At 49.0% G+C, this 25,738-nt stretch overlaps 1 protein-coding gene across 3 annotated transcripts in view; it reads left to right on the forward strand.

Moving 5' to 3' along the window:
* Positions 1-25,738, forward strand: part of MYLK (myosin light chain kinase) — a 1,914,870-nt gene that overhangs the window by 865,473 nt on the left and 1,023,659 nt on the right. For 2 of the 3 annotated variants that reach the window (XM_069616671.1, XM_069616672.1), the window contains one exon: positions 2,083-2,151. The exons of the other annotated variant lie outside the window; for it this stretch is intronic. In XM_069616671.1, coding sequence (XP_069472772.1) covers positions 2,083-2,151 — 69 coding nt within the window. The remainder of the gene's footprint in view (positions 1-2,082; positions 2,152-25,738) is intronic. 3 annotated transcript variants of the gene reach the window in all.

Genomic DNA, 25,738 nt, shown 5'->3' on the forward strand with positions numbered 1-25,738 from the left:
AAACCTGAAAGTTTCTGGTTGCGTGACCTGTAATGGGTGGCCTCTGTAGTCTGAAACTTTGCCTTGACAAGAGAATTCCTGTATGTCAACAAGGAAGCTTGCTGTGGTGAAAGCAGGAAAACAACCCTGCGTAATCTTCAGACTTGGGGAAGGAAACCCTGAGATTTGGTAGCCTGAAACTGTTACCTTGGAACTGTGCTGAACTTGGGGAAGAGAACACTATCTTTTATGAAACTGTATTTCCTCTAACATTCAACAGAGGAGAGATGGAACTTTGTGGTGTACTTAATGACAGTTGGGAGAGAAGGCTGATAAGTAAGCCTGAGCTGGAAGTAGCTGAGTAATTTGTTTCAAACACTATTTGAGTTATGGTTGTGGTCCCTACACATGTGTTGGTATTAGTTGTGAGGGCAAGTATAGGATTTTGACACAGACAGATTTTTATGTTGAGCTTACTGATAATTCCTTAGTTTCTTCAGGTAGGGAAAGTCCACCTTAGTATAGGGAAGTTAGGCCTTAATCCATCCTGACTTGTATTTAATAAAACATTGTTCAACGCTGAATCTGTTGTCTGCGTCTCCTTCGATGATGCCAACCTCGCAATACATATTCTTTCCTTACCTTCAGCCATGGATCAGACTCCACCTGCCACAATGGCCCTCCATCTCCCACGGTGCACTAACAGGAACCAGGAAGCAGAGACAGCTTGCTGGTCCCTGAGGGAAAGAGCAGTGGAGCTGCAGCGCCTCCTTGTTGCTGCCAAAGGGTACCTTAATGTGCTGAGAGGTGCAGCAGTGCTGCCTAAACACATTCATGCCTGTCGTTTCACAGCCTTCATTCCCAATAGGGCTGTGCAAAACTGGAGAAGCAAAATGCCCCGGCTTTCCATTCCCTATTGGGCTTTGTGCGCAGGGAAACCTAAACTGTAAAAGGGAAACTGCTACCCTTTGACAGTTAATGCCAGCCCAGGAGTGATTGGAGCACTCAGTCTTTTCAATGGGCTAACTTTGGTTGCCTATGCATAATGGGCAAAGGTGGCAGGTCAGCATCCTGTCATCCATTATAGATGAGCCATCCCTGCTATTTTTAGTTCCTTTCTCCTTTTGCACAGCAACAAAACCAAAATGGAGGCCAGGAACGGGCTGCAGAATGCTCTACTTTCATTTGCTTGATAAACCATTACTACAACTCCAGCCTTTCAAAGGGAGAGATGGCTTCATGCTACAAATACGGCTGCATTCTACATTTAACTTTGTGGGAGTCAGATGGTGGTGCCAGGGGGCCAAATAGCTCTGTGACAGATTTTCCCCACTGCTCTGCAGAGCTGCTAAATGGGCAGTGACTACTGTGAGCAGGCGACAAGCACTCGCGGCTTTGCGGGCACATGAGCGAGTGGAACGGACTCAACTTCTGAATTATAAAGAACGGCAAGAATCCTGAGTTTCCTTCCACCTTCTGTTTTTGTTTTTAAAAAAGTATAACATGTGGGTATTGGTGTGCACAGGACATTGCACATTTAAATGCCATTTTTTCTAGCTTAATCTAGCCATGTTGCAGTTGAAAATGTTTGCTTTCTGTACCACTGCCTTTGGGACTCAAAGGTCTTCAGCACTTCTTGCGCCCGGACTCTTCTCCTCTCCTCTTTTAGGATTAAGATGGAGTATGGACTTGTCGTATAGGAACACATATGCCAACGAGCCTGATCAGATGGCAGGCAAGCTCTTAAATCCCACAAGGAGGTTGCATCATTCCCACAGCTCGTTAACCATTTTTCTTCCTTGAGCCGTAGCAATTTATAGAACTATCCAAGGTGTCGAGACAGTGTTCCAACAGCAACTCTTCATTCTTAGAGGACAACAGTCTGCAACCTTTTGGCTATCAAGATGTTTTGAACTACAGCTCCAACCAGCCCTAATCAGCACAGTCACTGGTGAGGGGTCCTGGGAGTCCTATCTCAAGAAATTTAGAAATCCGCTGGTTGCAGTCCTCGAGTTATTATTAATGATCAAATAGAAGGTTGGGAGTGTCTTTGTATGAGATGATCCAGCATATTAATCACTCTGTTTCATTCATTCCATTCAGATTCCCAATTGGGTTGGGAAGGTGAGAGCATCCGGAACAAGATTTTAAACCAAAAATCGTTGCAACAGGGTAGGTGAATAACTGATATCATGGGAACCAATCAAATGCAAGCTTCTGGGCTCTCTATACTCATTGGTCACTGCAAGATCCATCTTTGCAATGAGTGATGAATCTTTGTGATCCTTGATTGATTTAATTTCTGCAAATATTTCTTTTTCGGGCAATCCTGGGTATTGCTTGTGGGCTTTGTGGTGCATGCATGGGTTCAGATTTTATGATATGGGGGATACCCAACAAGTGATTGAAACGCTTCGGGCCAAATCGCAATAATACAAGGTACTCTGGTTTATTTATTAATTTTTGTGTTTTCTTTCATACCATGTCTTTGTAAGCTGACAATGTGTGCTTTGCTGTGCAGTTAGTTTACTCGTGGCAAAACCGTATTCATAAAAATGGAGAACACAGTTGTGATGAACATCCATAATGACAAATTGATTTTCACAAATCATTATGAAAAATGTTTTATGCAAGTTTAAATGGTAAAGAATTGGCACACAACGTTTGATATGCCAGCATGGGAATAGGGGCGAGGATTATTTTTAGTTTGGTTGGATGATGCTTATAATGTTAAAATGTTTTAAAAATAACATTGCAATGTTAAGGAACATTCTTGTACTGAGACCCTTTGCATGTCTTGTAGCTATAATACATTTAACAAAACATATTTATACTAATGAATATCACAATAAGGTTAAACATTTGTAAACACATTACATTCTCATCAATGTGCCTTTTTAAAAAGAGATTAGAAAATAAACCTCACAAATGAGCCATTGAAAGGGGACCCAAGCTGGCACACTTCCAAAAACAAAAAAAGTGAAAAATAAACCCAGTGTCTGTGTAGTACCACAAGAAAATATGTATTTACAAATGCAGGGCATAGGGATGGAAAGGTTAACACTCACCTGCAGCGTTTCAAATCCAAGGCACCAGGGTGACCAATCTTTCAAACCATGATTAGATGCACTGTCCTAATGTGAATGTTATCAGAAGTTTCTAATGTGAGCTCCACAACTAAATATACAATTTGAACAATTCATAATGGTTGCCAATAACCCATCAAATGACTTAATTGAAACATGTATTTTTTTATTGCATTTGGAGAGATGTCATGAGACAATTTAGACATTTTTATTGCACCTGATGTTTTTAACCCATCTCCATCTGAATTAAGCCAATATGGGTATTAACCTCCACATCCAATGACATTCTTGTCTTTGATGGTAAAATTCCGCACCCCTAACCCCCTCTGTCCGACAAAATAACATGTTCATCCCGTAAAACCCAAAGCTGGCCAAAGGCCCTTCCTGGCCTTCCCAAAAGTGAGTAGCCAATGGGTAAGCAGTATTACATTTCCTCATTGTCATGAGATGCTCTTGTGTACGATTTTTTCAAACCTATTGTGGATCCAATGTGCTGTTTGTTACAGGGCGAGAAAATCCTGTTGATTACATGATATTCGATATAGAAGAGGAATTGTTTTATGATAGATTTTCTACTCGGATCCATGCCTATAACCTCGTTTAATATGGGGATCAAAAACGCATACGTTCCTTCCGCCTTCCATGCCACAAAAAACCAAGAGGGGTTCTTCAACCAATTAGTATTGGAAATTGGAATACTAGAGCAATGATAACTTGAACATGCAAAATATTTCAAATTTGGCAATCTGCAAAATGTAAAGGGGTGGCTGTATAAAGTGCCAAATCGGGGAATCATTTTCCCCCCATTGCAGTTCCTCCATGCAGCTTAAATCCCTGATGTCATTAGTAAGGATGTAGTCCACTAACGTCATTCTAAAGTTGACCTGCATATAATACAATGCTATGTTTTGTTATCCGAGTAGTATCTCATAGCATTTGAACCCAGCATTTTGCTCCTCCCTAACAGCGAGGTCCACAGACCCTCCACTCGCCCCCTAACCAGTCACTGGGTGATCTGTTCCCCCCGTTTCCTCCCCTGGTTGCTTGTAGATCACCAAACTTGACCGCCCTCCCATGTTTTAAGCTCTCAGGTTCCTTGTATCACTGCTTCCCTCCCTTTTGTCCTTCCATTTATGACTTGTAAAGTGCTCTGTTGCTTCCAAAAGCTAGGTCCACATGCGATCTAAAACCAAACAATAATAAACTATCCATACAAGTTCATAGTGAGACTATATCTAACAAACCAGGAGCCATAGTCAATAGTTTGAAAGGTTTCCAAAAGGTGTAAGGCATGATTAGTATCCCTTATATTCGGAAGAAGTTAAATCATAAGGTTCCCAAAAACTTCAACATATTGTGTTTCGAAGAAGGTACAGGGAAGGGATTTTAGAACACGGATTCCATAAAGAGTCGAATTCATCCTTTGTAATTATGAGTAGACTGTCCTGTAATAGTAGATTTTTGAAGTACTCAATAAGCTATTTGTTGGGTTATAGTACAACTTCTCAAAACATTTGACATTTTCTGCAGCATCAAGGACACCCTTGCCACCTTCTGCGTCAAACTCCTTGACAAAACTAGTACCATGTGCCAAACACTCCAAAGCTCTTTTCTGACAAACAATTAAGTTAATCATAACAGCTTTTAAAGATCAGGAATAACACATTTTTTTCAAAATGTTTAATGTGAATGAATTGCTCCACAGATGGAACAAACATGGACTTTTTAAGGTAGAATTCACATATACACTAGATGTAATCTTAAGGGATTCCAAAACATCCATTTCATTGTATTAGAGTTCTGAATATCATGCAAAATTTTCCAAATTGACCATTGTTTGAATTTCATTGATATAACATGTACTTTTCAATTGTGTTGGGTATTAAGTAACATTGTATTGGCCAGCAAAATGTTGTTCATCCTTCATGTATGACTCAAATGGTATATGTTTATTTGAGTACCAAGATAATCAAATGGTGCTTGAGGAGAACATGACAAACCAAAAATCAGCCTTTCCATTTGTTATTGATATGATTCTCTTGTCGACAAGTAATGCTATATCATATCTCCTCTTGTTTTAAGAGGGCATTATCAACTGAAAATGTGATCACACAAATAAGAATCTACTTGACAAACTGTTGGGATGCAGGCCTTGTTTGCATCCAGCTCACATCTTTGACTCTTCCCCAAGTTTCCTCCACCCCTCCTTTTTCTTTTTGAAACCCGTTTACAAAGATCTTCATTTGTCCTGGATGAGACAATGTAATTAGTCTAAAATAAATGTTTCTGTGTCGGTCTAGAATCAGTCCCTCTCCATGGAAAAGCCCTCAACCCAATGTTACTGAAGACTCTAAATTAGGTACATTTTTATAATTTATTTTTAAATTGTGTATTTGGTTTACAAATCAAACCTTACAACATCATGCAAAATCATCACTAATTACATTTTCACCATTCTCATAGAATAAATACATCAACTATCAGCTCTCTGCTCACCCATCTCCAACTCTCTGAGGGTCAGACGCTTTTCCAAGCAGAGCGTTGGGGGCAGATCTATCTCCTCGGCTGGGGCCTCTCTCTGGAACAGCATCCTTGCCTCTCTCAAACTTGAGCAGAACCACCTCTGGTTTTGGAAGCCACTCAAGAACTTGCTTTTCGGTTCCACTTTTTCTCTTCCTCTCCCCTGTTGATGCACCTGACTGCTCTGCGCAAGGGTCACCCGGTCACCCTCTGAACTCTGGCCCAGGCTCCTGCATGTCCAGTTGCCCTTGCACTGCCTCTGGGCATCCGAGCACTTAACGATCTGTATCTGCAACCCTACAGTTCCTTCTATCTGCATTTATGAGCCACCCGCTGGTAGCACTTGTGAGTTAACTGCACTTCCCTCTTCCCCTCCGCTCAGGCACTTCTCCCCTTCCCTCTTCCCCACACTTGCGCGATCTGAATGACACAAGGCTTAGTAAGATCATTTTTGTCCTCCCTTTGTTTCCTCCTCCTTGTCATGTCATGCCTAGAAACACTTGTGTACAGGCGTGTTATAAATGCCACATCATATGGCATATCACATCGACAAATAACGTACCAGATCACAATCATAAATAATACATGTATTAAAAAACACTTAAAATCCAATAGTCTACATGAAAGCTATCCTACCATATTTACTAACAGTACTTTTCCACAAATTCTTTCCATATATTAAAAGCCACAGCAAAAATCACCAAAGTGTTACCCAGAATAAACATTTGCCCAAAATTAATTGGCATCAATTTGTTCCAAAGTGAAAACAAATTCATCATAACCTTTTTTTATACACGTTACTTAAAACAGGGCAACTTGTTAATGCATGTCTTACAGATTCTGCCTAAATTTTACAGAGACTACATGTTCTACTTTCATATGGGAGTTTTAGCCAGGTCCTGTGAAGGCGTCATGAGGCAGGCACAGACAACAGGTTCAAGGTTGGTACACAAAGTTTATTAACATAAAATGCAGGATGGAATAAGGCCTAACTTGCCCTATGCTAAGGTGGTATTTCCCTACAAATAAGGCAACTAAGAATAGTCTCCGTCAGGAAGTCCAAAGCAAATGTGTGTCTGTGTCCAAAACCTATACTTGCCCTCTCGACTAACTATATACAATGTGTAGGGATGTCCGCATCAAAATGAAAAGTGTTCAAAGTAAAGTTCAGAGCTTCTTCCAGCTCTTGGCTTGAAATCAACTTCCCCTTCCCCAAGTTCATAATAGTTCAAATGGCACAGGGGTTTCCTTCCCCAAGAGTTCACATCTTCCAGATTTTCAAAATGACACCATTCCTTGGGACACTTCGCAGCTCTTATGATATTGTAACTTTTCAACTGTTCACATAGGCAGTTAAGTCTCTTGATTTGAAAACACATAAGAGGTTGCTGTAAAACACAAGCTTCTTTATGGATGCTTTCAGTGGTTTTTCCATAGAGGGGTGCACTCGGTCAAGGTGCAGTTGTTGAACCAAACGGTCCACCCATTACTTGTCACACAACCGGTACCCCATCTTAGCTGCTTTTCCATCAACACTGTGCCAGTGCTTCAACTTGGCAGTGCTGCTTGATTTATTCACCTGGCTTCTTTGGCCACTGCATTTGTTACACCTTCTTGTATTCTCCTGGTGCTTGCCAATGCTCGTTTCCTCATGACCTTCAGTTTGTGGTATTCTCCTGGCTGTTGCCAATGCTCTTTTTCTCATATAATGCAGTTCTTTGTATCAAGTAGATTCACTAACTTTCTTTCACTCTGCTCAATCTTCAAGAGTGCTCAAAACGTAAGTTAATTCCATTCGATATACAAAAGTACTTCTATTTACTTTCACTTCGTTCGGTATTCAAAAGTACTTATTTTGACTTTCACTTCATCCAGTATTCAAAATTATATGTATTTCTGTTCAAATTAATGTTAATTGCCTGCTTCACATATTCGCCTGCCATCCCAGTGTTTCCCCTTCTTGGTACACTCGCATGTCGGAGCTTACGGCTTGTCTGTGAGGTCCTCTGCCACCACGAGTTCTCTCGTTCGCATGTTGTACCTTGCGTCTTCTCCCAGAGCCTGTGCTTTGGCTCCGTTCACCCACAATGCTCTTCCTGCAGCTCGGGACTCCTACGACCACTTTGCTCGGTCATGCAGGTCTCCCTCTCGCATTCTTCCATCGGATTCCAGCTTCCTTCAGCTTAACTTCCCGCTGCATAAACTCTGCATACTCGAATGGGTCTTGAGTGCTTCGCTTACCACACCACTGATCCGGAGAGGTCTGCCTACACCCAGCAGTCCGTAGCCCTGCTTCCAAAGCTGACTCCATTTCTCAAAGGATGTCGGCTTTTAAATTTCCTGCAACCGTAATGCGTCCAGAAAAGACCAGACTGCTCACTATTGAAATGGTAGTCCTGCCTTTCTCTTGCTGTCCTCTTCCTCCTCGTCTCAGTACACAGCTGAGGCTGGCAAGTGTGTGTATTGATAAAATGACTGTCTCTCTCTAGTTAGTCTCATCTTTGTCCCAGTGTCGAATTGGTGTCTCTTGTGGAAGGGCAGGGAAAGGGATGGCAATAGCCTAAAAAGGCTCAATGGTTAGAGGGTCGTTATGAGAAGGAAATGGGGAGGGGGATACCATGTCTCACCTAAGGACGTCCACTCCCCAAGTCTCCTGCACCCAGGTGATCCTCCCTCACATATCCACCCCCAGGGTCAGCATCCAAGAGTGATGGCCTTTCCCTGGCCACCCGAGAGGAGGATAGGGGGGAAAAGAAGTGAGGACGCCCTCATGTTCCTCACAGCACCCATATACCCATGTGTGTGTAGTATATTAAATCTAATGCGCAAGATAAAATTCCTGAATTGAAAACAATTCGCCTTAATGATAAAACTAAATTGATGTGGAAAAAAGCTTTGCCTGGCATGTTCCCTATATTTTACTTTATTTGATGAACTATAAATTGCCCACACTCTATCATACTTTGATTGGGATTTAATTTCCTTTATAGAGCTGCTCAAATTAAAAGGTATGTCAATCCTAAAATCAATCGAGTTATGAAATCTTTCAACTGCAGAAATAAGGTCCCTAAACTTATTTGAGACTTTCATTTCCCTAAACATTTTATTAAAAAGGTGTTGTGCTCTAGCACCTTGAAGCGTCTCTTTTGTTAAATTCAATTACAAATAAAGATCTCAGACCAAATAACCGGACAGACTCCGAAAATATGGCAAAATACTACTTATTCTCAATTTAATAAAGTAGCGCAAACTGGCGATCAAGGGACTTATGCTTGCACACTCACTTAATTATACAGATGTTATATACTGCAATATGTGTCATCTGTGATGTCATCCTACGTGGCAAACTGCAAAACCTCTTGAAGGGAAGGGTTGGTTAAGGGAACCTATGTACATATGGTATACATAGGGGTTAGTACTTCATTACCTCCCCCTCATCTGCAAGACACGCCTCAAACTACCTCTAAATACGTATAGTACTGATTATAGCTGAAAAAATGCAGCAGGTTGGTCTATGCAACATTGTATAGCATTTTGCCCCATAGACCCTCTGATTGGTTGGCATTCTCACCCAACCTTGGACATTCGGCTGGTGAAACCCAGGTGCTTGAGTCACATCAGATTACTCCCTACTTTCCCAATTAATCCAGCATCTCATTAGTTTGGCCATAAACCAATGTTTCCCATCTGTAGTTGACCTTGTAGTATACTCTCTGTTCTGGGATATTTGAGGGAGTGTAAGCACATCACTATCTTCATCTGAAGCTTAATGAAATGCCCTTGTTTTCAACTTCTGAATCATGTGTGAGGACACTGCAAATTCGTCCATTTTGACCTCTTATTTACTTGTATTTGATTTAATTATACTGGGTGTTCTTGCTCTTCTTGGCCTTGAGAGACTTGCTCACTCCATCGTGTATAGAACTTATCCACTGTTAGTTGTCGAATACTTGGCTCTTGCAAATGTTTTCTTCTTTAATCTAAGAGAAATAGGTCTTGCGTACATAGCTTATCGTTTGCCTCCCCTTGTGCCTTGCAATTATTCCTTAAACTAGCACCCTTGATCCGAGGCCAACATAGACTCCTCTTTATTTTGGACACAAAGCTATTTCTCCAACGTTTCCTGACTTTGCATCCTTGTTCTGTCTCTGAGGTAGCTGGATTGAGTCTTAACACGAGTCGATGTCCAAGTTCGTATTATGGTCATTGTCACCATGTTATATTTTCTTCTATAGCAAGCTTCTAAATGTCTCTAAATTGGTCAGCAAGTAACTTCATCTTCTTTGTATATGATTACTTTATAATTTTGTACATGTTTTTCTTGTCCCTTCAGTTACATTGTTACTCTTAAGTATGTTCATATTGTTTCAGTATGTCCTCGTATATCTTCTTCATGGCATCACTCTGCCTTAGTCAAATTTCACTCATCGCTCCATGATGCCCAACGGTGCGTGCTGACATCCGTCCACTCTTTCAGTGCAAGGGTACATTCGGTATGTTTGTCTGAGTGCGGATCATCTCTCATACACTCAACGTGGTATAGTGACAACACATGGTGTCCCACATCGAGCTATTCTTCTGCCGTTCCAATATGATGGCGGTGGGGAGGGGGGAGCTAGGGAAAACACATCCACCTGTTCCTCTACAGTGTATTCCCATTTTCAGGGTCCTTGTTACTGTACATTATCTTTAAAAATAAAGTGTTGCGTTCAATTTTACATAATATATTTAATTAGTTTAATCTGAGTTCACATCGAATCACCTCAACAGGAACAGAATTAGGGAGCCCGAAACATTTACGACACAATTTACGCTCAAGTTGTTGTAACCAGGCAACTTCTTCATCAGCAAAAGCTTCATGGCCATAAAGTATTCCTGGAATTATGCTGGTTCTACAGATCTTCCGTAAGTATTCTATAGAAATCCCCCATATGAGGAAATAAAAGATGTAATTAGACAAATTGTTCTCAGCGATTTAGTTACAACCAATTTAGCTAATATACTACTATACTACTATTCAGGCGAGAATTAATTGTAACAATACAATTATCATCCACCTCGTTTGGCATACCTTCAATTTTCCATGCAAAACTATCAGAACATTACTTGTGTGTACCAATCACCATCATCTTGGTCTCTTTCAAGTTAATTGTAAGGTTGTTCATTTTTTAATACTCATAGCCACGTAACACTTCTCTGAAGTCCAATTGCTATTTTAGCTAATATAATGGGATCATCTGCATGAGTTAACCATGCCTTTGGGCAGGAGCCAATACGAAGTGGGACATTATTACAAGATTCAAGAGTATTGTGAAGATCAGACACATACAAATTATAGAGCGCTGAGGCCAGGACATAGCCCTGCTTTAGACCATGGTAGGTAACTATAGTCTGTGATATTAAGCCCTCATGGCTCAGCCTCTCTTTTACTGTGGTATTTTGATATAAATGTTTGCTAAGCATAAGCAGACTAGCATCACAGCCCCAGATTTCTAGTTTGTTGCACAATATATCCCTAGAGACTATGTTGAAAGCACCAGCATGAGCTATAAAACAAATGGATAACATTGAACCCTTCACTGCCAAAGTGGATTTAATAAAATAAAGTCCAAATATTAAACATAGTGACATGACTCTTCCTAAAACCAGTTTGCTGACATTTTAAATTTTGTGACTACTTGCCCATTCACTCACATTTTTTAACATATATCAGTCATGGCCAGCAATCTATACTTATTCGAACAATCATTGGAATTAAATTAGATTTTTTTTTCAAGCCCTTTAGGAGTATACCAGTCTCCTGATATTTTCAAGAAAATATTATGTAATAAATAAGTCCAAAGTTCAGGAGAGCCTTGGATAGTGACATTTGAGATTCCGTCCAGCCCTGGGGCACGAGAAGTTTTTAGCTTCAATAGTTGGTCTATAATGTCATCAATTGGAAAAGTATACCAATTTGTCAATTACAGAGCCCATGTTCCTGCTAATCACATTAAAAAACATCACCAATCCTCCAGGGGGTACTCTAAAATATACACCACTGGCATGCTCTATCCAGGAATGTTCAGATATAGGGTTAATCTCCTCATTATGATTCCCAGACATATGCTTGTGTACATAGTACCAAAATTTCTGATTGTCACAGGATCTTAGAGCAGTAAAGATAATTTGCCAATGCTCACTACGCAGAGAATACTTATGGGTCCTAATCCAATTTGAATACAGTAATTTGTGCCTTTCGAATGGTATAGTCCTTTACATATTTCTTAATTAGTTCCTTTCCTCTTTCTTAGTGGTGATGGCCATATCATATACATTGCATACTTTCAGGCCGATTCATGGAATAAATGTGCGCCGAAAATCCCGGCGCAGAGGGGCCAATACGTGCGCTGCGCCGAAAATCAGCGCAAAGCGCAGGGAAACCAGCGCACGTCGATTCATGGAAGTCCCTGCGCAAGAAAAGCAGAGGACGTGCGCGGAAAAAACGCGCGGCGCAGGCCGGCGCACAGGTCAACCAACGTCGTGCGCCACGGCCACTGCGCCATCACTCCGAGCGCAGCGCACAGCTCTAAAGTAGGCGGGACACAGGGCGGGACACTCGGAATGGGGAATAAAATGGGGCACAACACTCGGAATGGGGAAGAATGTGGGCGGCACGGGGAAAGTTTAGGAGGCAAGTGCGCGGAACGCCCACACGCTCGCATACAACACGTATTCATGGAATAGAATAGGGCAAAAAAGCGCACGCTCAAAGCAGCGCACAGGCACAAACAGGCACAAACACGACCGCCACAAGAAAGCAGGCGGTAGCGTCTCTGCGCCTGCAAGAAATGTGCGCTAAAAGGTGCGCCAACAAATAGCACCTATATACAGACATGATCAATGTCCAATACTGTGGCCCTCCAGGACAAAAGACGTACAAAGGGGTACCCACAAACACACACACGCGCAGAGAGAAAAAATAAACGTGTGCGTGCATACCGGGGTGCGCGGTAAGTTGCACACGCGATATGGCCGGGTACGTGGATTTCAGGGGTGCGCGGGAAGTTCCACACGCGATATGGCCGGCTACGTGGATTACAGGGGTGCGCGGGAAGTTCCACACGCGATATGGCAGGGTACGTGGATTACAGGGGTGCGAGGGAAGTAACACACGCGAAAAGGCCGGCTACGTGGATTTCAGGGGTGCGCGGGAAGTTGCACACGCGATATGGCCGGCTACGTGGATTACAGGGGTGCGCGGGAAGTTCCACACGCGATATGGCCGGCTACGTGGATTACAGGGCTGCGCGGGAAGTTCCACACGCGATATGGCAGGGTACGTGGATTACAGGGGTGCGAGGGAAGTAGCACACGCGAAAAGGCCGGCTACGTGGATTTCAGGGGTGCGCGGGAAGTTCCACACGCGATATGGCCGGCTACGTGGATTACAGGGCTGCGCGGGAAGTTCCACACGCGATATGGCAGGGTACGTGGATTACAGGGGTGCGAGGGAAGTAGCACACGCGAAAAGGCCGGCTACGTGGATTTCAGGGGTGCGCGGGAAGTTGCACACGCGATATGGCCGGCTACGTGGATTTCAGGGGTGCGCGGGAAGTTGCACACGCGATATGGCCGGCTACGTGGATTACAGGGGTGCGCGGGAAGTCCCACACGCGATATGGCAGGGTACGTGGATTACAGGGGTGCGAGGGAAGTAGCACACGCGAAAAGGCCGGCTACGTGGATTTCAGGGGTGCGCGGGAAGTTGCACACGCGATATGGCAGGGTACGTGGATTACAGGGGTGCGAGGGAAGTAGCACACGCGAAAAGGCCGGCTACGTGGATTTCAGGGGTGCGCGGGAAGTTGCACACGCGATATGTCCGGCTACGTGGATTCCAGGGGTGCGCGTGAAGTTCCACACGCGATATGGCAGGGTACGTGGATTTCAGGGGTGCGCGGGAAGTTACACACGCGATATGGCCGGCTACGTGGATTACAGGGCTGCGCGGGAAGTTCCACACGCGATATGGCAGGGTACGTGGATTACAGGGGTGCGAGGGAAGTAGCACACGCGAAAAGGCCGGCTACGTGGATTTCAGGGGTGCGCGGGAAGTTGCACACGCGATATGGCCGGCTACGTGGATTACAGGGGTGCGCGGGAAGTCCCACACGCGATATGGCCGGCTACGTGGATTACAGGGGTGCGCGGGAAGTTCCACACGCGAAATGGCCGGCTACGTGGATTTCAGGGGTGCGCGGGAAGTTGCACACGCGATATGGCCGGCTACGTGGATTCCAGGGGTGCGCGTGAAGTTCCACACGCGATATGGCAGGGTACGTGGATTGCAGGGGTGCGCGGGAAGTTCCACACGCGATATGGCCGGCTACGTGGATTCCAGGGGTGCGCGGGAAGTTCCACACGCGATATGGCCGGCTACGTGGATTCCAGGGGTGCGCGTGAAGTTCCACACGCGATATGGCCGGGTACGTGGATTGCAGGGGTGCGCGTGAAGTTGCACACGCGAAATGGCTGTGTGCTCCCAGGCATTACCTGTACACCCTCCACGGCCCCTGCAGGCAGCACACACCACAGGGAACTACCCTGCACACCTGCTCATGTCTCCCACCACCCCCACCCCCAGCACTGTGGGGAACCTGCCAGCAGGCCCCCACCCATGTCCAACCCATGTCTCCCACCACCCCCAACCCCCATCCACCAGGGACACCCTCCACCAGGCCCCCACCCATGTCTCCCACCACCCCCACCCCCAGCACTGTGGGGAACCTGCCAGCAGGCCCCCACCCATGTCCAACCCATGTCTCCCACCACCCCCAACCCCCATCCACCAGGGACACCCTCCACCAGGCCCCCACCCATGTCTCCCACCACCCCCCGCCCCCCATCCACCAGGGACACCCTCCACCAGGCCCCCACCCATGTCTCCCACCACCCCCACCCCCAGCACTGTGGGGAACCTGCCAGCAGGCCCCCACCCATGTCCAACCCATGTCTCCCACCACCCCCCACCCCCCATCCACCAGGGACACCCTCCACCAGGCCCCCACCCATGTCTCCCACCACCCCCACCCCCAGCACTGTGGGGAACCTGCCAGCAGGCCCCCACCCATGTCCAACCCATGTCTCCCACCACCCCCAACCCCCATCCACCAGGGACACCCTCCACCAGGCCCCCACCCATGTCTCCCACCACCCCCACCCCCAGCACTGTGGGGAACCTGCCAGCAGGCCCCCACCCATGTCCAACCCATGTCTCCCACCACCCCCAACCCCCATCCACCAGGGACACCCTCCACCAGGCCCCCACCCATGTCTCCCACCACCCCCCACCCCCCATCCACCAGGGACACCCTCCACCAGGCCCCCACCCATGTCCCCCTGGCCCCTGGTCCTGACGATACACAATAATGGCAGTAATGGCCAGCATACCCAGCACAAACACCCAGGCAAGGATTGCATGCACCCACATAGTGAATGCAATCACATGACACAACCCCAAAGGCAAGTATGCAAAAGAACACATGTCCGCCACACACACATACACAACGGGTGCAAGTGAATGTCAAAACCCATATCATGACATGTAAGAAACCAAAGAAAAAATGACACAAGTGTAAGATAATATAAAAATGTATTACAAAAAATATCAAGTAAACTATTACAACTATCTGGCAAAGCAAATAAAAGGTCCATGTCCGGGAACAAAAATGAGAAACCAAAAAAAAAAGGATAGAAAAATCAATAGATTTTGTCCAAAGTAAACACATGTAGTATGAAATGAAAGAAAAACCATTACGACATGGTGTAAACAATATGAAAGTAAAAAAAATGTACCTCCCAAAAAATAACAATATATACAGGATTGTTCAAGGGTCCATGAGCCCAACACCACTAATGAAACCTAATACTAACTAATTAAAAAAATATGTACAAAGAAGTGGCCATTGTCCAAGCGGTCCAAAATAATAAAAAGAAATAAAGGAAACCTAGCACTAACTAACTAAAAAACTATATACAAAGGCAGCGGGCTAGTCCTGCGGCTCACTTGGTGATGCTGGCCAGGGCATCCTCGAACTCCATGTCAATGTCCTGGAGGCAGGACTCAGTCCTGGCCCCGAGGTCTCGCAGGGACAACCCCATGTGCTCACCAAATTCCATGCGAGCCTCCTCGAGGCACTCAGCCCGCCTCAATGCCTGATGCATGGAGATCTCCGCCCTGGCCATGGCGAGCCGCTCCTCTTCCGCCCGCTGCCGCTCCGCACCTATCCGCTGGCCAAACTCCTCCCACACGGAACACACTGCCATGCCAGGGTTGCCCTGCCCTCCGGCCGATGCCTGCCCCTCCGATCTTGATGGCCCTGAGCCATGATGCCTCCCACGTCGAGCCCGCTGCTGCCTCCGACGCCACTGCCTCTGCCAGCACGACGGCATCCAGGCTGATGGTAACCACCGACGCCGTCGTGCACGTGCCCTGCCCGATGATGCCGGCACATCTTCCATCTGCTGGGGTCCACTTGCTGTGTCGTCCACCCCTGCTGGACCTCCGACTCCCAACTGCGGCAGGGATGGGATCCCCACCGAGCTCGCTGCATTGGTCGGGGCAGGTCCACAGGGGGCCATGGTGGCATCTGGGCCGGAAGACGGCAAGGAGAACGACCGGTGGATAGCCTGCACAAAGGAGGAGAGGGCCGTCAGATTGGCCAACACATGCAGGAACCCCCCGAACATGGCCGATCCCAATTGGGCCACGTCGGCACGGTGCACTTCGTGATGACGTGCGTGCTCCTCCCGGGAAGCACGCACGGCATCACGAATCACAGCCGTGCGCATCGCGACCCCAATCAGGACCTGCTCCACGCGGCCAGGGGTTCCCACGGCCGCAGGTGGAGGGGAGTCAGTTGACATGGACATCCCCTCTACCTGCGGACGGGCCTGGGACGGGGCATCCCTGCTGGTGCATGGTGGTGCACTCACAGGGTCAGGGACAGCGACATGCACAGGCACCTCCACGGTGACCTGTGCTGCCTCCTGCCCCTGGCCCTGGACTGCACCACTTGCACCAGCAGGGATGCTCCCACCAGGCCCCATGTGTGCACCAGTGTCGGCCTCCTCCTCCTCTGTGCAAACCACCAACATGGATGGCTCCTCACCGTCTCCCGCCGTAGCAGGCCCCTGTGGGGGCTCACCCACCCCTTCCGCTGCAGCCGTGGGGGCATCCCCGCCGCCTTGCTCCACAGCGCCGTCTCCGCCCTCTTCTTCACTAGCCGCTGCATAGAGGGAGACAAAGGACACAAGCATCAGGCTACTGTACAATGGTCCCCTAGACAGGAAGCAATAGCAGATGAGCACCCCTGTCAAAGTACACTTCCATCATGTCCCTCCACAACACATGGGTCAGTCCAGGCAAAACACACACAGTAACAGGCATGGTGCATGCCATGCACATTTCCATGCATGTCCAATTGACTCTTGAAACATTCAATGATATGTAACTCACATGCATCATGGCTCATGCATATCACATGCACACACTTCACCTCAGTCACATCCATCTGGCCCCAATCACACCGAACACAGGCAAAACAAGGGTAAGTTGGGTGTGTCACTGAATCTGTGCATTGTCACACACATGAGTCATGCATCCATGGCATGCACAAGTCACAGACATGCAGGTCAGGCACACAGACATGGCTACCATATATGTACCTGGCATCAGCACCCATCCTTCACCCCCATCCATGTCCAGGTACAGAGACTGGCATGCTCTCATGTCCCAAATCTGCATAGTGCTCCCCATGCCGCATTTCAACACATGCAACAACCATGTGGGTCACACATCACTGGTCGCACATGCATTACCATGATGTCCCAGCACACATACATGCATACATGGCCCATGGCACACATACAGGCAAGTATCATAGAACCAGCACACCGCAACATGCCCTGTCTCACACAGTGATGCTTGGACACTTACCGCTCAACTCCAGACGGGTCTCCCTCTCAAGGATCTGGGCGTGGAGCGCTGGGCGTACGCGTTCCAGGACCCTCTTCTGGATGGAACTCATGCGGCCCCGGCCCCCCTCCACGAGGCGCCGGGCCTTCACAAGGGTCCTGGACCTCAAGTCCTCCCAGCGCTTCTTGATCTTCAAGACGTTGCGGGTTGCCACCCCCTCCGCGTTGATGGCAACCACACAGTCGGCCCAGATCCTCTCCCGTCCTTCCTTGCTGGCGCGGGACGATCCAAAGAGGGCATCATACTGCCCCAGGACATGCTCCACCAGGACACCAACTTCGGTGGCAGTGAAGCTGGTGCCCCTCTGCCCCTCTGGCCTGGGGTTGCCACTGGTGCCAGATGTAGAAGTGCCCGACATGGCAACCCCAGAGGCAGGTGTGGGTGGGCAACTGGGTCCTGGGGCTGGGCTGTGGAGCGATGTAATCCCAGTTGGGAGTCTTCAGTTCCAGCAGGGGTGGACACAGCAAGTGGACCCCTGCAGATGGCTGATGTGCAGGCACCAAATGGCAGGGCACGGTGGCAGCAGGCAGGCAGGCAGCAGCAGATAGCACGTGGGAGGCTGCTCAGGGCACTGGGGGGGCAGTAACTCGGCCTTCGGGGCAGGAGCGTGGTGTTCCATGTGTTTTCGGGTGGCCAGCTTGATACGGAGTGATTTGGCACGTGAAATTCCTGCACGTCAGCGTGAAATCCGAGGAAAGGCCCTTAGCGCGTAAGTGCGTCAGCACGCATACGCGATTCTATTGGACCAGAGTCCCTCATCGCGTAAGCGCGTCTGACGTGATCCGCACGGGCGTTCCCCACTCAGCACGTGAAGACGGAGCACACGTGGAAATACTGCACGTCAGAGTGTCATCGCGTGTAATTGGCCAAAAGTGCGCGTACACGCCATTGGCCTATGTACGTGTATTTCATCGCGTGTAATTGGCCAAAAGTGCGCGTACACGCCATTGGCCTATGTACGTGTATTTCATCGCGTGTAATTGGCCAAAAGTGCGCGTACACGCCATTAGCCTATGTACGTGTATTTCATCGCGTGTAATTGGCCAAAAGTGCGCGTACGCGCCATTGGCCTAAGTACGTGTATTTCAGGGGCGCGCGGCCACTTACACAAGCAAGTACATCAGCGCACCTGTATGCCTGCTGCGTGGGAATTTCCACACGCGATTGGAGTGGGAACTCGATTCCAGGGGTGCGAGGCTCACACGCTCGCCTACAACACGCGCAAGGCATTATTCTGCGCACTTTTCAATAAACAAGCCAGATGCCAGGATGAACATACCGTTCCTAGCAGCAGTGGCAGTGGGCTACCAAAGGAGGAGGAGGAGGAGAGTCAGGGCCAGAATATTCACACCCAGAACCAGCCTATTCGGGATGCCTGATGACCAGGTGTATGGGAGGTACAGGTTTCCAGCACACATCATACTGGACCTGGTCAGTGAGTGGGAGGATGACCTCACATCACCCACCCTGTGCTCCCAAGCACTCAGCCCCCTGCAGAAGGTCCTGAATGTACTGCACTTCTTGGCCACTGGATCCTTTCAGCGGACAAGTGCCATAGTGGGTGGTGTGTCACAGGCCACGCAGTCACGCTGCCTACACCAGGTCTTGAACATCATCACTGCACGGCCATCAGTCCGCAGGCACATATATCTCCCCAGGACTCATGCAGAAAGGCGGACGTGCATCCAGGAATTCTATGGTGTGGCTCAATTCCCCAAAGTGCTTGGTGCAATTGACTGCACACATGTGGCTCTACGTCCACCCAGGGCAACAGAGCACATCTATAGAAACCGCAAGCACTGGCATTCCATCAACGTGCAAGTTGTATGCAATGCCAAGGGAATCATCACATCAGTATATGCCAACTATCCAGGGTGCACCCACGACAGCTTCATCTACAGAATGTCTACCCTATGCCGGGACCTAGAGGCTGGCCAGCATGGAGATACATGGCTGCTTGGTGAGCATGAATGCCACTGCACATGCATGCATGTCAGATACTGGGTCATGACACAACACCACTAATGATACCCATCACCACCTCCGCAGGGGACAGTGCCTACCCTATCAGCCCCCACATGATGACCCCAATCCGGAACCCCACCACGCCACCCCAGGTAAGGTACAACACAGCCCACATTGCAACACGGGGCATAGTGGAGCGCACATTCGGAGTGCTGAAGTCACGCTTTCGCTCCCTTGACCGTTCTGGCGGGCAGCTGTTATATGCTCCCCGAATAGTGTGCAGGATCATAGTGGCAGCATGTGTCCTGCACAACGTTGCAACACGCCGGGGCCTGCCCGTGGACATGGTGGTGCCCCCACATCCACAACCACATGCACGCCCGCTGCGCATGGGAGGGGAAAGGGCACGGGGGGAGGCAGCCCGTACGCAACTGGTGGCCAACTTCTTCACCTAGGAATCACAGTGCTGGCTAGTGCACACTGCTCTGGCACATACCATCTGACAATCAATGATGACACTACCTGACAATGTCTGAAAATTACTTGACAATAAACAGTCAGATACACATCAGCCTGAGATTGTTAACATGGAAGTGTCAATATGTGTGCACCCCTAGCTACACATACACCAGCAATGCATCACAACGCAAAGACACAACTCCATCAATCTAATATGCATTGCCACAGGCGATTCACTACATGACAACATTGCCATGTCAACCATTCCCTTCACAGTCCCGCCACTGAGGACACCATGTCATGGTATGTGACAGCAAACAAACTGCCCATCACAACATGACACCAGTGTCACAAATAGCAGTGCCCCAAATGGAACATAGCCGCACTTGAGCAGCTAACCGCCCTGGAGCCACTACTACACACCTGTGTAAGAGTATTTTCAATCAAATTACACACCAACCCACCCTGAAGCCCACCCAAACAAGACACATTGCATGTAATCAATGGTAGTCTCATTACCTGATTCTGCTGGTATGTCCTCACCGTCCAGATGTACAGTGATGGCGCCATGCAAAAGTGTCAGTGCACATCTACCGACATGTAGTCTGACTCCAGAGAGTATGCCCTTGTGAAGATCTGTGTGAAATACCTGCAAAACATGAGCAACATATGTAAGTAGAGGCACATATCAAACCATCATGCATAGTTAGGTGCAACAACAATGAACACTATGAATGTCTACACAGTATTGACTATGGACTGGCCAACAGCTCATGGGAGTCCAATGTCACCGTGTAATTTGCTGTCACTTGGGCACACCCTTTGCAAGCCCATGGAAACGGAAGCAGGAGGGGTGTGGATGTCTGCTACCCAAGCATCGAAACCAAAGTCAGGACAAGCCTGCATGTGCCCAGCCACAATACAGTGTATGCCCAGGTACCCACACAAGGCAACACTCTTGCAAAATAAAAATAAAAACGAGAAAAAATGGCCATGAAAGGGCCGGCGGGGGGGGGGGGCACCTATGAGGTCCGAGGACAGGATGCACGCCACAATCCACCTGTGTGGATCATGGGAAAGGAAAACACCCCATAGGCTCGTGGCCCACACGGCTACTCTGTTGTGGGAGATGAGTCGCTATGGCTCTGGCCAGACCCTGCAGCTGACTCTGGAGGTGGGGGAGCTGCCTCAGAAGATGGTGTGACAATGGGAGGCAGCCCACGCAAAGCACGAGTTTGCTCCTCCATGGCTGCAAGCAGGCGGGTCTGGTAGTTCTGGTTCTGGGTTATAATCATGCGGAGGTCCCCATGCAGTAACTCCCGGGATGACCTGACCTCCGCACGAGTTGCCTGCATCTCGGCCGAGAGCGTCCGTGTCAGACGCTCCAGCTGCTCCTCTGTCCTTCTATGGGATGAAGCCTCAAGCTCTAACAGGGTCGACCTGAGGTGACGGAGTTCTTCCCTCAGGCCTTCCCTGTGGCGCTGGGACTCCATGGAAAGTGATTCCCGCAGAGTCGCCAGTGCCGCCCGCCTGTCCATGTTGGACGCCAACATATCCTCCCTGTGTGCCTGGCAGATGGACTCTGTAGCCTGCTCCAGTCGCTCCATCAGCCTTTCTGGGGGGACAATGGAAGTGGCCACCCTATCCATGGCCTGTGCAATCATCTCGGATGATGCTGCCTGTTGGGTGGCCATACCGTAGATGGATTGCTCCCAAACGGTATTGCCAGGTGGCATACGGCCACCACGTTGACGGGCACCACACCTGCCTGGGGCAAGGCGGACTGCGCCTTGCTGTGCCGGCAAGGCCTCAGGCTGCAGGACTGCATTCCCTCTCTGATCTGCAGCCCCAGGAACAGGATCAGAGATTGGGTGGTGTGGCCCTGCATCCGTAACCACCGGAGGCTGATCTGCCGACACTGACATCCCCATTGAGGGCAATGGCCCGGCTGCAGGTGGGTCGGACAGAGGAGATTCTCTCCCAAGAACACTCACCTGCGACTGCACATAGGTGTCATCCTCCGAGTCTACACCTGAATACTGCTCGGGGGAGGAACCCCCAGAGACACCCCTCGACAGCACGGCCTGCAGCACTTGTGGGTTTTCACCCACAAACACACCACGTCCCTCACTTGTGGTAGGTCGGCCCGGGTTGCCTTCCTGGGACGGCTCCACCACCACATCCCCAGCATCAACAAGTGCTTCGTCCCCTGCAAAGACATGAAAGAGAAAAATGGAAACGGGCATTAGCACCATGGCATGCACCAAGGGCTGATGAACAACAGAGGCAGTAGTTCTACGACACATGTCCAACATGACTGGGAGACCTCCTATGCATTCACCATCACTGGGTCTGTAGGGGAGGCTCAGGGCATACAATGTACAGATTGGAGAGCAACGCCTGCTCACCTTGCTGCCTAGCACTGCCATCACACATTGGCCGGTGATTGGCATGTCAAAGGCACATGCCATCACACACATGGCATGTGACATAGCCACCAAGTGAAGAGGGAGAGGAGGGCTACTTTTTTGGATTTCAACCACTCTGGTCCTGACATTGCATCGTCACATCCATAAGTATACATGTTGTACATGGATCTGCTAGTCCAAATTGGCAACGATGCACAGTGCCTTGTCTACATCAACAAAATGCAGTAAACAATGTGATTCCACCTCCCCATCACCTGTAAAGGATTCATATTGCATTCGTGAAGCACCGGTCAAGTAATGTATGAAGGTACAGCGGAGCACTGAGGGGTGGTGGGGCAGAAGGGGATGCCAGTCAACAATCCTACTGGTGCTGGTGTCATTCATGTCACGCAAGTGCAGGGGTGGGTGGCACAATGAAGTGCAAGGGGAAGTGGCGGCTGGAAGTGCTGTACAAGGTAAGTAGGACTTGACGTCAAGGGCAGATGGTGTTAGGCGCAGACAAGTGCTGGGGGGTGGCCTATAGGGGTACAGAGACAATCATGCAGTGCTGTGGGCTCGGAGGGGACAGGGGAGGTACACACTGCTTCTGGCTCGGCAAGGTCCTTTCAGATTTCTATGTGTCCTGCAGAGTTGTCACATGCCGCAGATATGTGCCCTTGGATTGGGGATCTCATCTTGGTGAAAAGGGTGAGGCGCTATTGCCTTTGGAGCATGTGGCAGGCCAGTTTGCCAGAGGATGGCCATGATGCAGGACATTCCCTCTCTGCCACCCGGCACCTGTGGTTTGGGTTCACAAGATCCGAGTCATGCCAGGACTCTGCATTGGCATGGGGCTTCAGACAGGTGGTCATGACCGTGGCAAAGACATCCAGTGTACCTGACATGGAGTGGAGCATGGAGTGGGCCCTGTCAGGATGGGAGTGAGCCTAAGGGGGAGCTGGATGGGGGGGAGATTTTGGCTGCATGAGCCTCGACTGACACACACTTCATGGGTCGGAATACCAAGAAGGTGTGTGACAGTGGTGAGGGTGGCTTTGCCTGTGGGGTGGTGAGGGTGAGCTGGGAGGAGAGGAGAATGTGATCACTCCAGGAGAGAGGAGTGCAGAGATGGACGGAGAGGGGAAAGTCAGATGAGATCAGAGCATCAAGAGTGTGCCCTGCAGAATGAGTAGGGACAGACGGGAGTCTAGAGGGTGAGAGGGAGTTGCTGAGGTCACAGAAAGGTCACGTGGGGGCGTCAACAAGCATGCAGGTGGATGCGTACAGCACCAAGGATGAGGATTTCTGTGTCTGGGGACATGAGTGAGGAGGAGAGGTGAGGACACTCAGAAAGGAAGTAGTACATTTGACCATTTTTCCCAGACACAGTACGCACTGTTTGAGAATGTCAAGGTGTGGTGGAGAGAGACCTCACACAAGCCATTCCAGAGTGGAGTAGGTCTAAGTAGGAGTGACAGTGGCAGGAATACCCTCAGGGAAGCCAAGGGCACACCCCCCCTGCACAGTAGTGGCGGGCCAAGGAGAGGGTCAAGGATGCAGACAGAGCTGGCCGTCAGACATGTTTCCATGAGACCAAGGATGTCAAGGTGCCTAACCTCATGTAAGTGACAGATATCGGAGGAATGCCTGATGCAGCCGCAGTGAAAGGAGTGTAATTGTGGAGGAGGTTGACAGCCTTGGAGGACTTACGGGGAGTGCTAGAGATCAGAGGTGCAGCATGTGTAGGAGTTGGAATGGGAGGCGGAGAAGGTTCATGGGAGGGTGCAGGGAGGCAGTGCAGGATTGATGAGGAGAGAGGAGGGGGGACAGCAGGAGAGGTAAGGAAGTTGATGAGATGTGGGTAGCATTTCTCAAGGAGATTGAGGTTGGCCTAAGGGACTTGGACTGAGACGCTCCCATTACCATGCACATCAATAGTGGCCTCTGAGGATTGGAAGGAGGCCAGGAGTACACCCCAACGGGTCCCACCAATGATGGTGGAAGAGGAGCGAGGAGAGAGGACAGGGACCATGTGAAGGGTCTATGGGACAGGCAAAGGCATGTATGAGCAGATGTCAGTGAGAGTTAGCTTAGAGTAGGCTCAGATGCACTGGTCAGCAATAGGGTGGGTCGCATTGGAGGGCAGGGTGCCCTCATTTGACTTTTGGCAAGCAGGTGTCGTGAGTAGGGCACGATGGTCTGAACTGTAGGAGTCATGGAAGATAGACCATGAAGAGCAGCATGGAGTGTGAGGGAATGGGGCTCGAAACCAGACGGTACCAAAGCCCACAGGTGGGAGGTGGATGTCAAGGCAACATCCACAGTATGACAGCATGTTGGTTGGCATTTATATACAGAGGACGCATTTGCATGTGGTATCATTGCATGTCAGGCATGTGAAGATGAAACTTTAATGGCTGGGGGAAAGGATAGGAATGGTATGTAAGACATCAGATGAATAGACAGGGGAGTATGAGCAACAATGTAGTGACAAAATGACAATTCAAGGGCAACTTCCATGGTGTCGGCCCATATGTGCACTGTTGCCAGTAGGGATAGTGCTGTGGCCAGATGGTGTTGCACTGAACATACTGGATGAGGCACATGGGTGCCACTATCAACTCTGCCACACACCCCCTTGACAGGCACCCAACATGAATGCTTCACACACACACCATGCACATGGATAATACACACATGCATGTGCACTCACCGGATGATGCCTCGTAATCAGGGAGGTCTCCCACACCTTGGAGTTGTCCCTCGGTGACGTAGGATCCAGCTACAGACTCGTGTGGTGTGAGTTCTATATCCTGTGCTGGGGACCCACCTCCAGTCACCAAGGTTGCGGCATGACTTGAGGCCAGCTTATCCTTTGCCCTGCGCTTAAGGTCATTCCAGCGCTTCTGGCAATCACTAGCTGTGCGCCTCACTACTCCAAGGGCACTTATTCTGTCAGCAATGGTCTGCCAGTGTGCCTGGCGTCTGGCATGTGTGGTCTTGGACCCTGCAACGATGACCATTTCCCTATCATGATCTGACACATACTGAACAAGTGCATTCAGTTCGGCGTCTGTGAAGCTTGGCTTCCTTGATGGGCCGGACTGTGCAGCCGTGCCTGGGGCATCAGCCTGTGCCGGACGTGCACTCTTCCTCTTGCGCTTGGAAGGGGGTGGGGATCCAGAGTGTCCTACGCCGCTGTGGACACTAGGGGCAGGAGTCGTGGTGGACTCAGTACTGGGTGTGTGGGATTGCCCACTCAGCATGGGAGTAGGTGCAGGCATTGGGGGTAGTGGGATGGG

The sequence above is a fragment of the Ambystoma mexicanum genome, chromosome 9 (assembly GCF_040938575.1).
Source record: "Ambystoma mexicanum isolate Mex_15411 chromosome 9, UKY_AmexF1_1, whole genome shotgun sequence".
Taxonomy (NCBI): domain Eukaryota; kingdom Metazoa; phylum Chordata; class Amphibia; order Caudata; family Ambystomatidae; genus Ambystoma; species Ambystoma mexicanum.